The sequence below is a fragment of the Nipponia nippon genome, unplaced genomic scaffold (assembly GCF_047370975.1).
Source record: "Nipponia nippon isolate SJK-2023a ecotype South Korea unplaced genomic scaffold, ASM4737097v1 scaffold_23, whole genome shotgun sequence".
Taxonomy (NCBI): domain Eukaryota; kingdom Metazoa; phylum Chordata; class Aves; order Pelecaniformes; family Threskiornithidae; genus Nipponia; species Nipponia nippon.
The window spans coordinates 1,508,503-1,524,617 of NW_028262340.1; the positions used below are offsets into that span (position 1 = coordinate 1,508,503).

General features: G+C 46.6%; 1 protein-coding gene across 3 annotated transcripts in view; it reads right to left on the minus strand.

Annotated features, from left to right (window-relative positions):
* Nucleotides 1-16,115, minus strand: part of HIVEP3 (HIVEP zinc finger 3) — a 315,453-nt gene that overhangs the window by 7,278 nt on the left and 292,060 nt on the right. For all 3 annotated transcript variants that reach the window (XM_087760919.1, XM_087760921.1, XM_087760920.1), the window contains 2 exons: nt 10,004-10,102; nt 1,554-2,614 (listed from right to left, as the gene is read on the minus strand). In XM_087760919.1, the coding sequence (XP_087617045.1) occupies nt 1,554-2,614; nt 10,004-10,102 (1,160 nt within the window). The remainder of the gene's footprint in view (nt 1-1,553; nt 2,615-10,003; nt 10,103-16,115) is intronic.

The following is a 16,115-nucleotide window of genomic DNA, read 5'->3' on the forward strand; positions in this document are numbered from 1 at the left end:
TGGTCACAATCAGGCCTGATGCACAGCCTTGGCAGAGAGCCTTACACTGAAGCTAAGCTAAGGTCATCTCCAAGTTTCTAAGCAATGCATAGGGCACCAGTTTTGAGCACAGAGATTCATTTGGGATCTGATAAATCCACTTCCGATCTTTCTGTCTCTTGTAGCCTTACCAGGAACATAATTTTGCAAGGAAAGCCCAGCTGTCCAGCTCACTGATAAATGGAAAATTTCCTGCTCAGGTCTTTATTGTTGCTTTGGAGGCACATGAGAAAAACAACAGTGGTGACTTTGGGTGCATAAAAGGAGCAGAAAAATGGAGCAAAAAGGTATGTGGGTGAGAGCGTAACTTAAAAGGTGTGAACAGGCAGACAAGCAGGGGTATACAATACTGTGTCCTACTGTGGACTAGGGAGCTTAAGGGATTTTCTACAAATAGTGGCAGTGGGCAGTTTTCCTGACAGAGATGCTTTAGAGTTGAAGGACCAGGATTTCCACAGCCCTGAGATTCACCACAAGAAGTTAATTGACAGGAAAGGGAAATATCATTAAAGTAAGCAAAAGTCTGGACCTAAAACAAAGGATAGTCTCTGAGAAGGTAGGACAAACACTCATAGTGGAAAGCAGAAGGAAGGCAGCACCAAAAGACGGTACATTATCATAGACATGGAAGAAACGCATACTGGGCAGCGTGGCTTTTCTGGAGAAGACCTGGGTCAGCATCTGCCGTGACAGGTTCTCCAGGGGTTGTATAAAGGCCTCTCTCTTCCCAGTGCAGTCCCTAAGGGCTCGAGTCTCTCCTCACACCAGTTTCACAGCAGAGCAACTCCAGCAACTGAATCTCATGTTCATCAGCACAAATTACAGGAGAGCCAGGCACTTCAGTAGAAATGAGAAACGTTCCACCAAACCCGATGTCTAATTTGCCTGTAGCAGTGGGAGGAACACGCAATTTTCCTTTACCCATAGGATTTGATATGTCCAGCAGAGAGATTAAATAATTTTCTGGACCCAGTGGGAAACACTTCTCTGTGCTGAAGAGAGAAGCGAGATGAAATCAGAGATGTCCAAACAAACATTTCTCAACAGTTAATCTAACAGAGTTGGCTGTGTATGTACATAGCCCAGGAGTCAGCAATAGAGTGCAATGGCTAGTTCAGATCTGGTTCAGGTCACTGACCAGTGAAAAATGGTCACAGCTTCACCCCAGCTGGTGAAATCTCATAAATGGGTATGAAATTCCCAGGAAAAAAAAGCCTTTTAGTGACAACTAGTCATTATTAAGCAGTCATCCTTACTGCTTGCCTCAGCAGGAGACTGATTGGGTCAGGAGTGTAAATAATCCCTGGGAGAAGGGACAACTTTATCTTCAACTGAGAGGGGCAGGACCAAAATGGGTTCAAAACCCATTGCTGTCCACTGTCACTTTTCTCTGGGTTACGTGTGACATCGTTCACAGTCAGAGTCAGTGTGCACTGCTGCATTGCAGGCTTCATTAAAAAACATATCAGAGAACGTACTACAGGGACTAGAAGGCAAGAGGGGCTTGAACTTACCAGCTTGGACTCGTAGAGCTGTACGTTTTTGCCAAAGAACCTGTGAGGTAGAGGCATCGAAGATAATATCCCATGCTGGGCTAGATATGAGCTTTGAACTTTGTCATCTGCTGCTGATTTGCTAGTACCAGGCAAGTCCTCTTTCCCGGGGGATGGATACCTAGCTGACTCTGAACAGCCTGGAGACAAGACTTTCTTCAGCGATAAATATCTGACTGATGACATCTCTCTGCTTGGCGACGAGTGCCTCACAGGGGAGACTTCTCCTTCTGGTGGAAGGTATGTTCTTGGGGACAGGTCTCTTCTGGGGGAAAGATGCCTGCTGGGCGACAGCTCAAGTCTTGGTGACACACATCTCAGTGGAGATGCCTCCCTCCTGGGAGAGACGCGCTGGCAAGGAGACAACCCTCTCCCTGGAGACAGGCACCTTAGAGAAGACAGTTCTCCAGTTGGTGAAAACCGTTTCGGTGAAGTTTCATTTTTGGTTAATAGGTGCTTTCTCGCTAGCATTGGTCTGCTGCTGCCACCACCTCTGCCAGAGTCCTGGCTCGGAGACCACCTTTTTCTTGGGGAGGTGTCTTTTGAGGTTGACAGGTCCATAACTAAGGACATCTGTGGCCTTGTGACAGACTCTCTTTCAGCAGAAGCCAATTGTTCGGTGGAGGTCAAAGCTGGTCTGTGGAGACTCAAGAAGCTGTGGCACACAGCAATGTCACTGCTGTCTGCTGACCACTTTGTTTCCAGCCCTGAGGAGGAGGCCTGCTGGCCTTCACCTACTTTTTGGCTGCTGGAAACAGTTTCTTGGGCTAAGGACAAAGCTATTTCGGTGCCTTCCTCTTGAGAAGATGGAGAGCCACCTGAAGAGTGCATCGCGAGGGTGGTATGCTTGCCTTCTGGCAATTTTAAAGGTGGCTCATCTTGGCTCTCCTCTTCCTCCTCATCTTCCTCATCTTCATTGTCATCATCATCGTCAGATTCCTCTAGGTCTGAAAACTGGTGTTCCTCAGTTGGCTCAGATCCCTCCCGCCCCTCAGAGTCCTGGAATAGGTCTTCACTGGTTCCTGAAGGGATGGGCAAACACAAAACAGAGAATGTAAAACACGCATACAGGGACTATTTTTGTGCTAAATCTGTTTAAAAGTTCTAAGGACCTGGCTATTTCCTAGATCTGATCAGCTCGTGCTTTGAAGCCTGCAGTCTTGCCCTCTGTGCCAACTCCAGTCCTGATGATCCCAGTAGATCCCAGTGAATCCTACCATTGGGAACTCCCACTCCACCCTAATTTTGGTTCCAGACGTTGCTCTGTCAACACATGCAGCCATCAGTCCCTGCTTCTGCTGTGCACCTTCACACACCCTGCCTGCCTTTCTCTAGAAATGCAAAAAAGGCTCTTAATAGATGAGGAGAACAGCAGCACTAACATCCTTTGGTGGGCTTTTTAGGACTATTTGTTGCAATGGTGCCTACAAAATATCTACAGCTGCCAAAGTATGGGAAAGTTGCTGGGATGACTGCTCCAATCCTCCACGTTAGGTCTTTTCCTTGCCTAGACTATGTGACAGTTAAACATTAGTGAGACTGGACTTTTTTTAAAAAGGAAACAATGGGGTTGAAAGAACCTCTGTAGCTTTTCCCTTATTTTGATAAATTCTGGTTATGATGCAGATGCTTCTTTGTGGCAAAGGCTTTTGCTGTCTACCTGTGGAAGGACTTGCACAGGCATGCTTTGTTAATAACAGCTTGTAAATAATGAGGAGTATACCGAAAGCAAATTCTAAAGGATTTGAAATATATCTGCAGGTAAAAATACAGCATCTCTCTTCTACTTCAAGAACCAGCGGAAGTTCCCAAGCAGATCACTGCCGGCTCGCCCACTGCTCGGCTCTGCACTGAGAAAAACCTGCATTTCCCTGTGCCAGATGTGCAGGGATCCCGGCAGAAATGCAAGCTCAGCCTGAAGAGGTCCATCGGGAACAGCCACTGGATGTCACTGTAGCTCAACAAAATTACACTGTCAGGAGGCTTTCCTGCAAGTCCCCACTGCTCTGGAGGGGCTAATAAAATACCGGTTTCTCAAACTCTGCTTGTGCCAAACACCAAGACGATGAGGGCAGAGCTGCTGGGACACGCTTGGTCCCCGCCTTTGGAAGGAGAGTGCCTGGATGCTGCTCTGACACCTGCGTGAAGCCGGGTAACTAATTGCAGCACTGCTGGCCTCTTTTCCCCATCAGTTCAGCCTAGGACACTGTTTCTCCTCTGATGAACACTGAAACGGTTTTCCATTTAGAGCTGCCATCTGTCAGCAGGACGAGCTGGAAGGGAAATTAAATGGAGCCAACGCTGAGGCTGGACCACACCTGCCTGCAGCAGGCAGGGTGGTTTTCAGAAGGGGACATGGCCACACAGTGAGAAGTCACTGTGATCTATGGATAAAAAGTCTAATTTTGTTTACTTTGAATAACAGGACCTTACTAATAAATGCTCATGAAGTATTTGGGATTACCAGAGAAATAAGACGTGTATATTACCATGGCTGATTATCCATCCAAGAGTCGGCCTGAAATGCATCTCATTTGCTCTCCACCCTGTTTCAAAAGTATCTGTTCACTAGTCCATAAAGCGAGACCTACTGCAGAACTCATACAGCATCGAGTCGAAGTCAGCAGCTCTCCAGCAAGAGGCTGACTTGCATTGTGAAATGCTTGTATAATGATGGTGTTTGCTGGACCCAGCATCCAGTGGCAGGTTGTTTGCAAACTCCCAAAGGAACTGAGCTCAGAACAAATATTACTCCAAATGACCAGTTCTCCCAGCCGTAGGGTGAACTGTGCATATTTCTTGCTTTGCAAAGGAATGCATTTCACTACCAGAGCTATGAGCTAGTCCCTGTCTCTGGTTTTGGGGTTCGACATCTATGGGCTTCGGATGGACAGGCAGCTATAGCCTCAGCCTCCACGGCGTGGCTCTGACAGCCTTGTCCTGTGTGGCCTCCTTTTTTGGCCCCGGTCACACAATGGACAGGCGCTGGCCAGGACAGAGAGCAAGGTCAGAAGTATGGAGTGAGGGAAATGCGAAGCCAGCTCCACACTGGGGAGTTGTTTGCATTTGCCACCGAGGGAAACATTTCAGGGAGTCCTGGGACAGCCCAAAGGGAATTTGCTTTGGCTCCCTATCATGCTCCTTGCAGGCAGAAAGAGAGCTCAGACCTGAGCCCTGGCTTCTTGCAACTGAAATTAATTTTGCTGAGCTAATGGGCAGAGAAAGGGCAAGTCAGGAGAAGACAGAGAGGGAGGGAGAGATAGAGGAAGGAAGGAGAGAGGGAGCTAGTGAAAATGTGCCCTGTCGACGGCTTTTTCTGAGGGTTGCATTTCATTACACGTGTTATTCTACCAAACTGGTGTCATCACACCAAGCAAAACCAATGCAGGAGTGAAGAATTATACTCCAATTTCCTTTTATAGTAACACCCCTTACTTTCTCCTGCCTCTTAAATAGAAATAAAAACAATCAAGTGAAATATAACTCTAGTTTAAAATAATCCAGGGAGTTTTAGGAACTGCTGCTCCCTCCCTGCCTGCCCCCAAAGGAAAGCACAGCCATCTTCCTGCGCTGGTTTATGTCACATGGAAATGGTAATTTTTTTTTATTTTTTTTTTTAATTAAAATAGTCCTTGCTAGGCTCTGTTTTGAGCCTCTCTGTGGTTACACCGGGGAAGGCTCTTTCCAATTCACTACTCTCAAAACCGGGGATGCGTGATACAGCTGTGATCTCTGATTCCTCATGCACCTTTCTGCCATTTTTACATTATTTTCTCATCCATCCAAATAGCCCCAACCATTACAGTACAAAGTACAATTTTCTGACCATCTTCTTGGCTGCTTAATTTAGTGTTTACTTGGCATTTATGAGCAATGGGCCTCCTTACTCATGAGGCAGAATATTTGAAATTTCAGCAGAAATCCAATGTTAGCTTTAACCAGGTAAAAAAGAAGCTGGAAGGAAAGAAAGGAAACATCCTCCGATACCACGCCTTCCCATTTTCACCTTTCTGCATTCCTTCCTGGCAGACCGTCCCCTTTACACAAACACAAATGGTCTTCATCAATGGGAGGAAATGGGGACTGTATATTTTTTGTAATTCTAAAATTACACGGATTGCTTGCATAATGCAATGAAGTCCAGACAGTGCAACACGTTCCAGTGAGCAGCCACCCAGCCAACAGCAACAACGGGAGAGGAGTCCTTTCTGAAAGCTAATGGGTTCCTGTCCTCTGCAGTCCAGGTAGGGCCCATCCTTGCTGGGCTTAGCAGGTGTCCAGCCACCATGTGTTCAGCCACAAGCAATCAGGGACCAATGATTTAATGATGACCAAAAAAAAAGTCCCCCAGCTGATGGTTCCATCCTTTCCACTGAGTGCTTTCCCAGCCGACCTAGGGATGCAAGGCAGACCTTTCTTGGGCTTTTGTTTAGACCTACTCTTTCCATGAGGCCAAAAGCTGAGACCAGCTCAGCCTCATCACCTGCCAGATCTCCATTTTTGAAAGCAGAGTGCTCCCATCAGCTTACAGCCTGGACGGGCTTTCACACTGCTGAGTGCACTAGTATTAACGCTGTATGAGTCCAGGGATGAATGACTGAAGGAAATCATGAATGAAAGCATTCCCCTGGACTGGTGAAGTGAGCCCTTGCAGTTCTGTCCTCAGAAGCCTGCAATTACGTGTAACATAAACAGGACTTTTGATTTGCAGGTTTTCGAAAGTGACACTCAATTAATATGATTCATTAGTTCTAATTGACTATAATGGAAAGGTTTAAAATAACAGTTGTTCTTTTCAGAGTCATGCAACCAACATTTCAGGAGCCACTTTCCTCTTTCCCTCTCTAGTTTTGATCTGCAGAAGCATCACCGACGGGTGGTATAACAGCAGGGAGAGATTTCTGGAGACCATCAGTTAATCAATTATTTTAAGTGAGTTCCCAGGCTGAAGGAGTTCTCCAGCAATCCCACATGGGAGCAGCCTCCTGCTGCTCACACCACGCCAACACTTTTCCCTTGGGGCAGCTACTGCAAAATCCATGACTAGGTTTTCTTTTGGCCATGCCCTCCTTTGGAAAGGCCACGGCCAATTACAGCGTGTCTCTCCCTGATCAAAAGGTTGCTCTGAAGAGCTGGAGAAAAGCCAAGATTTCAAGCATATTTAAAAGGAAGAAAGCTGTCCCTTGAGGCAGAGCACTACACTGTCGGCCAGGTCAGATATCCTTAGCCTTTGTTAGATGTTTATTCTGCGTGGCCTGGGAGAGCCCTTTGTCCATCCCTGTACGTGTCAGGAAAGGCACTGTGAAAGGGGGCATGGTGTCTGGTAATGCCATAGGGATCTTTCTTTGTCCCATGTCCTTGTCCCCTGACTGCCCAGGTGACTACACCTGGCCTGAACCAGAACCCAAGACTGAAAAGGCATGGTACCACTGCACTGGGGGATCACTGGGGTTTGGGACTGGTTAACCAGTGGGACTTCTCAGATATCTCCTACAGGTTCTCCACTGGCAAGTTGAGCTGTGGTCTGTTCACGTCAAGGACAGTCGCATCAGCCCTCCAAGCCACATTTGTCCGAGGACACTGACACAAGCCCTGCAGCCCCATCAGATTGCTTGGCGTCTGCACCTCTACGCCTCCAGATCTGTGGCCACATCCAGGAATGGTCCCAGGGCCATACTAATTCCTCAACTGTGCTCAGTATTTTTTTGGAAGTGTGGTAGATGGCCTGAACCACAGATGTCTTGTTGATTGCTCCTGCAGTTTAAGTTGAGACAATGGCATGCCAGTGCCTGCAAATGTCCCCAGCACAGTTTAATTAACCAGTGTGGAGATACCCCAAGGATACAGCACACTGCAGGGGACAGGATTTCTGAGCCTCGATATTCAAAAACTGAGACTTAAAGCACCTCGGAGGGTCCCCGTGGCCAGGGCTGCCCGGCGGGCACAGCCTCCCCAGCCCCGTGAACCACCTGCAGCACAAGCTCCCTCTGCGGCAAGCAGGGCTGCAGCCTGCAGCAGAGCAAACCCCGTTCCCACCACGGGCTACGTCGGGAAACACATTTAGTGACTTTTAATTACCTATGAAGAAGGAAGCATGTGACACTGCTCATGTCCCAGGAACCAGCCCCTTTCCTAATAAAGCCTCTGATGGACTTGACCTCAGCAGGGGACCAGGGTGATAAGCGCTGTTTGTTGTTCCTGCCGAGTTAACATTCCCTGGCTCACAGCGCCGTCTCCAGAACTTGCTCAGCTGATGTTCACTTTATAAAAATAACCGTGGCGCCATGTGTTTTATGAAGTTCATTTTAACCCATTGTCAACAAACCCTTGTGGGCTGTGGCAGAATGAATCCCAGGGATGAGGGAATCAAAATTGTTTGGGGTGAGACAGGGGGCTGAAACAGGAAACGGGAAAAATGCTAAAGGCAGCCACAAGAGCTGCTTTCATACTGGGATTTCTGGGGTGGCAGCCAGGAAGGGTCAATGGTGTCATAACCAGCCTGCAATGCAATGCAAACAGAAACCACCACCCTGCTCTGTGGCACTAAGTGTTTTATCCAGGAATAAATACACTGTGACAGAGACAGACCTGTGCTCCCAGAGCCTCTCTTCCCTCTACAGCCGGCATGTGCAGTGTTTCCTATAAATGCAAATGACCCGCTGAACACAAATGCAGATGACCCAAAATTTCATGAGGACTTGAGATCTGCTGCCCCTAAGGCTTCTTCCCCATCATTCCTGCGCTGTGGCTCCAGCCCCAAATACTCAGGGTCTTGCTAAAGGAAACAGAATAACAATCGTAAAAATGTCTAACTGTTCCCTGGAGACACATAACCTAACCCTTCACAGCTGTCAGAGCACAGCCTCCAATAATTTGGGTAAAATATCTTTTTCTAGCTCAAACAGCTAAGTATACATGAGACTTCCCCATGTTCCTTCATCTCCCAGCTTGGAGATCTTCCTCGCCTTTCCCTCAACATCTCTGATGGAGACAGGAGTGCTTATGGTCACCGCACTCCTGCCTGATGCTGCCCAGCCTCCCAGGAGGAGATCTGCTTCTTGGGATGACTTCAGGGAAATTCAGCTGCAGATACTATAAACCAGGGCGGAAATTACTAAATAAGAGAGTCATGCATCTTTCTCAAAGAACAGACAGACTCCTGAATTTACAGAGCCTTGGACAAACTTTGTGTGTGTGTTTGTGCATAAGTAGATGAAAGAAATAAGCAGGGGAGTCATGGTAAATGCATCTTTCTGTAAAATGCTCAGAATAATGCCATTAAATGTCAAAGCACCATGTTATTTTAGTTTTGCTGGCTCTTTCCCTACTGAGAAATCTTCCAGATCATTTCTAACCTGGGTGATTCACCTTCATCCTACACATGGAAAAGTCCCGTGAGATTGAGGGATGAGGGAAGCAGCTGCCCCCATGCTGCTCACACCCCATCCTGGTACGCTGAGGTCTCCAGCAGTGGCGCAGGGTCCAGGCTGGGCCTGCCTGCAGAGATGGGAGCAGCTCCTCTATGCACCAGTCCCTCCAGACGCAGCCCAGGTTTGCACTGATAATTTGGAGTCTCCTGGGATCAGCCAAATACAGCGACATGGGCAGGTCCCTCGAAGACAATCCTTATGGAAAAGTCCTTCTCTGGAGGCTCTTTCAGGAGGAAAGTATCCTCCGAATCATTAATACTCCTGTGATGCTGGAGTGCATCCCCTCTGCAAGAACATCACCACAGCCTGCACGAGCCATGCATTGAAGGGTCACCCCTGTGCTCATGCTCAGCACTTCAGTTCCAGTAAAATAGCTGTCAGATCATAACCAGGAGTGCCAGGGCTGATTTTTCTCCTTAACCCACCAGACTGTGCTTGCAGCACCAAAGTGGGGGTTCACAGCCTCATTCAATGCATCCTTGGGGGTGGGTCTCATTTTGCTGTTTCGGAGACTCCCTTTACGGCCAGAAGACACCCAAGCTCTTCCAGACCATGACAGTCAGGTTCCTGAACTCCGTGCTAGAGATACCCTGAAATACCAAGAAGTACCTTCCCATGCCACAGATCCACTATTTATTATTATGTATATAGCCCACATGCAGAGCACTGGGCCAAACGCAGGATGCTCTCTACCCGCCTGTTTACTCTTGCCTCTGTCTGCAGCCAGCCAAAATACTTCAGGCAAACATGCACAGCCCCCAGCAGGGAGACACAGGCTCACAGACCGTCCCATGGATGCAGCCTCTCAGGATAACCCACTCCATGCAAGCAGCAATCCCCTCTTGGGTGCTGGAAGGAGCCTGGCGTGAACAAAACTGCTCCACATCTTTGAAAGGATGATCTGCAGAGAATGTCTCCTGCCTGAATGGATACTGCCCTCTCTTAGCAGCAACAGCAGGTTTATAATGTGAAAGATTTTACCTTCTTCGGCTTCCAGATCCACCAGTGAAGATACCAACACGCCCATCTCCTGACATTTTTTGCTGTGGGCCTTTGACTTCATATGTTTAGTCAGATTCCCTGAAAAGAAGCAGAAAACATAATTTGGTCAACATGGCTCTTTTTTTTTTACTTTCCTTTTTTTTTTTTTTATTTTGCAAGCTCAGCAGTAACAACTTAATAATTTGGCTCTGAACCAGACAAAGGAGGCCTCTGACTCTCTCCCCAAACCACTATCCATTGCAAATACCCCGTGACACAAGGCTAAGTCCTCCCTTTCGTTCCTTTGCTGCTGCTGCACTGGGGTGGAAGAGGAGGTGCTGGCAGAGTTGTGCAACCTTTCAGGTGTTGTGCAACCTGAAAAAACAGTAGGAGTACACGTTTGGGTTTGGAAGGAAGAAAAGTCCTGGATTGCTTTCAGCTGTGATGGTGCAGCAAAGAAAAACGGTGGGGAAGTAGGGAAGAGAAACACATCTGCATCTAGCATCACCTCCCACCTCATCCCAGCACACAGGGTCACCTGCCCAGAGGTGAGGAGCTCCTTAGCACCATGGGGCAGCCTGGTACTACCAAAATGAGTGCTCAAGATGCCAGCAACAGGAAAAAACCCTATAATCACCCTCTTCCCCCAGCAGGATGGCTCAGGTGCTCTGGCATGCACCAAAGTGCCAGGCAAAAGTTCTCAGCTCCTGGGAGCAGGAGGAGTCATGGATACCATCTGAAGCCCTGTGCACCAGGGTCTGGCACCACTGAGAAAACCTGCTGAGCACTAACAAGGCTTCCTCAGGGTCAGGATGGAAAGAGCAGCCCCTGCAAGGGGGAGTCTGGGATGTAGGGGCATTGGTTACTGCTCTGAGACAGTGCGATGGGATAACTTGTGGGCATGCCGGCCTCACAGGGCACCTCTCTAATTCGAACTCCCAAATTACAGGAGGTTAATTAGACAGTTATTAACCCTACTTATATCCAAGGTAAATGCTGAACAAAGGGGAACCTTTGCTGAGGGGGGAAAGGTAAGTACGTGGAATGAAGAGAAAAATAAAGGGTAGGAGAAATAAAGAAAAAATGTCCCATTTTTCCCTTTCCTCTCCCACACCTCTTTGTGGGCTGAGCTGATGATGAGAAGAAACCTGGGTCCTTGCTGAAGTTCCACCAAGGGCTGTTTCATTTCCCAGCATAGCCCCCCAGGAGCTGGCTGAGCACTCCAAATTCGCTGCAGCAATATGATGTGCCATCAGCCCTCCTGTTAGCTAACACTTGAGAGCAGTGCTGAACACAAGGCTTGTTTTTCTCACCAAAAACAAAAGAAAAATTTGAGGAAAAAAATGGATTCTCACACTTTATTATAACCTTCAGCTGAGGACTGAGGTCCCTCAGCTGGTATCCTGCAATCCACAGAGTCCCCCGGTCCCTGAGCTGGGTGGGAGTACAGAGGGCCTCTACCAACCTCTCCGGATAGTATAAATAAATAAGCAACTATTCATTGGAGCAGAGAATTACCCGTGACGCCCTCACATCTCAGAAGAGTGCCATAACCATCTAGCTACCAAGTTAGTTTCTCTTTAGCCCATGAATTATTTATTTAGCCCATTTTATACAAAATGGAATAGCACCAACAGGAAAGACCAAGAGAGGGAAAGGCTGACTATATATCCTTGTGTATCTGGCACCCATCTAGGATGTGGATTCAAAGGATATTTAATAATTTAAATGCAGCAAAACAGCTCCAATAAGAGAGATTTATTATTTTAAAACTTCATGCCTAAATACCCTTAGCTCCATGGTTAGGACACAGGTATGAGGATGAGGCCAGCTTGGCTCAGGTCCTTGCTCCGAATCAGACCTCTCTTCCTCCACTTTGGACCAGGAGTTTTGTTGTGGACCCAAAGACACCCAGACAGACAAGAGCATTCTCTCATGGACACCTCTGGTTCAAGTGAATCACCATTGTTTTAAAGTGAAAAACTGTTTCACCGAAAAGTGTCCAACGAGTCCAAATTGTGGCCTCATGGAACTGGAATTTAATTTTGGACCTAGCTAGCAAAAAGAGAAACTAACTCCGTCTGTTGAAATGAAACCCTGCTGCTGCTGCCTGTCCATCACAGCACATCACATCTGGGCTGGCAAAAATGACCCATCTTTGCTCAGTTGCCACAGCAAAATCCCTAACTGGATCCCCTCCAATGGTAATAAACACAGAAAATAAGCCCAAGTAAATGCCTGGTGTGAGCAGGGGGGTGTTGGTTAAACTATGGTCTGTGGCACCTCGGGAATTCAGCTGTGATCCCCGTGGTGGGAAGAGTGGGGAGAGGAGGCCCACGAGGCATTTTGGTGCTTCTACATCCCTAAACCAAGCTCATAAATTCACTGTGCTACATGTATCTGGCTTTGCCTAACCCGGGAGGGCATAACATTAATTATTTGGGGGGGGGGGGGGGGTGGTGTGGCTGAATGCAATGTTTTAGGCAAGACTGCAGCCACCCCATACTCGAGGGCAGGATTCTGGTCCTCAGAGGCATACAGCGGCCACCTTGGCCACTTCAGATGTCCGAAGGCTGGTTATACACACAAGTCCTCCCCATTGCACACACTCTCCCTTTTGCTGCTGCAGGATCTGGACAGACACAGGGAACCCAGCTGGCTGCTTCTGCAGTCGGCAGCTCTCCACCCATCACTTCATTGCACCTCTGCTTTGACTCAGCTCCACCCTGAGCAATGGTTCGGGTTGACAAGCTCTGCCAGAAGCCATCAGTGTCATTTCCTTTTTTATTTTCTTTCACTGGAGGCAACTGTCCTTGTGCAAGGCAACTGTCCTTGTGCAAGGCAACGCCATGGCTTCTCTTCCTTCCCCACCCACGCTGCCTGCATGGGTGTGAGCTGGAAGGCACTGCACAGGCAATGCCAAAACCCCTGTGCAAATGAGTTTATGCAAAATACCAAAGGACCAATTCATAGCACGTGTTGCTTTCTTTAACCTTCTACTTCTTTCTACTCTGCTTTCCATCTTCATTCTCATTTGGTTAGATTAGGTAATACCCACACGTGCTGATGAACAAGATAAGCCTGAAAAGCTCTCGGTGCAAATCCCCCTGGTGCATGGTCTATCCATGCACAACACCCTGCATGCACACCAAGAAGAAATTCCAACAAAATAGTGACGCTGCTGTCCGTTTAGGGAAGGGATACTCAGCAGGCCGGATTCTCATGTGACCTAAGTTTGCATCATTTTACAGAAGTTAAAAGCTTAAGGCTTATTTACACCAGCTGAGAAGCTGAGTTATCATCTTAGGAGCAATTTGGAGGACAATGATATTTATCTTATCAGGGTTCTTCTTACAGTTTGTTTTTAGACCCCTTAATTAATGCTGGCAGGATTAAATGCTAAAGTCCTTTGGCAAATTTCCAGTAAAATCAACACCACTTTGCCTAAGTAAAAGCTGGATATGAATCCTACAAGGAAGGACTCACAGCTACTTGTTGCCTTACAGAGTTCTGGCTCCCAATTTAAAAAAAAAAAAAAAAAAAAAAACCAACAAAAAACAACCCACATAACATTGCTTCCTTGGAAACAGTGGAAAAAACATATTTGAAGGAGCAAGAGAGAAACTAGCAGGCAGGGAAGCTGGATTTAAACAGCAGAACACTTATATTGAATCCTAAGCAGGTAAGTGGTCCTCACTAAGGATTGTTTACCAAAAAGTTCCCAGATTTGAAATAAACTGGCTATACTTAAATACATTCAGGAATCAGTGGAAATAGCGACCCCACCCCAACTATTGCGGCACTGGAGGAGTACACAGAGTTATCAGCACAGCTCTCTCATTACGCCTGGTTATAACGATGTATTACAGGCTGCTTAAGTTCTTCTGATGTTGTGAGGTCTTAGTCTGGACTTAAAGCAGCTTAAATACTTGTGTTGTTTTGAGAAAGCTAAAACTCTCATGTTCCAAAAGCATTTAAAGCAGCTTAATAGGGAGTAGAAGTGATTTCCCAGTTAAATTTGAAGAGGGAAATTAATTTTGTCAGAATAACCATTATCATATTTTAAAGGTGGTGGAATTAAAGCAAAATGTAGGGAACAGAAACATTAAGATTCCTGGAAAAATTATCCTGTCTGTATCGGGCATACACCATGCTTTCTATTTCTCCTATTAAATGTGAACAATTTAACAACAACAACAAAAACCCAACAAATGACCAACTGCATGATCTCAGCATCCAAGGCGACATTGTGATACAAACATCCAGAGCTTTCCAGGACTTATGTATTTTCATAATCCTCTTTTAAAATAATATGCACGGAGAGTACCAGCTACTCTATAACTAGCAGACACCAATTTGCTGTGAGACGCACTCACACACAGAGAACCAGCCACAGGCCAATACTCTTCATCCCAGATAAACCCTTGAAATAGGTTTTATGTGTGACTTAAATAATGCACAGGCCTTGATTTAGGTCTCAGCATGGAGATAATGTCCCCAAGTGAGACTCTATGAGAAGAAAAGCTTTAATTTATATAATTTATTGGGCAAAAGATTTCAATTTTTAAAAATTTTGTTATTATCTGTTATACTTATTGACTTAAAGATTAAAGGAGAGAATTTGAACATCTAGCCTGCCTGCCGGTATTGATACAGGCTATAAAATATTAGCCATCTTCTGGATCAAGCCTATCAGCTTGCATTAGCCGAAAACTAATCTTCCAGAAAGGTACCCAGGCTGGATTTGCAGATTTCAAAATACAGAGAATTAGCATATTTCCCATTGAGGCTTGTGCTGAGACTTAATAGCTGCACTGTTTAAAAAAGTAACAGCTAATATTTCACTTGAATTTGCCAGTCTTTTACTTTCAGCCCTCATTCCTTTTTTTTACCTTTCCCTAGTAAGTTAAAGAGCCCTTTTGCTCACAGTGCTTCATCTCCTGTCTGGACCACTGGGTCATTTTCTGTTCCCAGCGACACATCTCACGCCACATCGCATAAGGGCGCAGGCAGCAAATTCCTGAAGATAACTCTGTCCTCATCCCATCTGAGGTTTGTGACATTTGGAGGACCACAGCCTCCTCCCAGCAGCGGCTCCACAGGGATGCTTGGACCCTTTCCCTCTTCCCAGCCGCTAAGAAAGGGCCTCAGCACACACAGGGTACAGGGACATTTTGCAAATCTATATATCAATCTCCCCTGCTACAACAGCAGTTAATTCTTTTGGAGCCTTCCGCCAGTTGGACCTGCTCTGTAGTTTCCAGAGGAGGCTTAGCAGAGCGCTGAGTCTGCTAGAGCAGTAATAATAATAAACTGTGCAGCCATAACCTTGCCTTTAAGGGCTGAGGGGGTAATGCATTTAATATATTAACCTGTTCAATAACCTCAGTGCCTGTCATGTGCTGATTTAAGGAACTGCAAACTAATTTATTAAAGGAAGACTACGGCTGAGGACATGAAGAAGTCTGGTGTCTGGAAACTGTGAGTGGACTAGACTATCAAATGGATATCTTCAGCCAACAGGCACTGATGTCCTTTATACAAGCACCTTTTAAATTAATATGAAGCTCCTTGTCCCTTCTGACCTCCAAGCGAAGGCAGTGGCATTGACACAGCAAGCTGCTCCATACACTTTGTCTAGAAATTTTAAGAAATCTTAAGTAATCAGGACGTGAGAGTCTGATGTGAGTCTGAACGAGAACAGATAATAGCTGTGGAAAAGGATAATGTCTGCACAGGAGGGGAATTAATGTGCCAACACTGACCCACATCCCCAAGTCACCCAAGAGAAGGAGTGAAGAAAGAGGCTGTGCTTCCCGCAAGGGTCTGGAGACGAGGGACAAGGGAGGGCTGGCGGTTCCTGTGTCTCCTCTGGGAAGGTGGGCAAGGGAAAAGCTCTCCCTGACCTTCCTGAAAGGGAAAATTGTTAGACTGCAACTTTTTCTTCATCTCCTTCCTGGTAAGAAAACAATGAAGAAGCTGCTTAACTTCTTTTAAGCAACCTCTTGGAGGCCACGGTAACAAACCTCTTAGGAGAGCGCTACGACAGTGGAGGTAGAGACACCTCATTAAAGAGACAGGTTTATATCTGGTCCAGAAACGTAAAATCAAA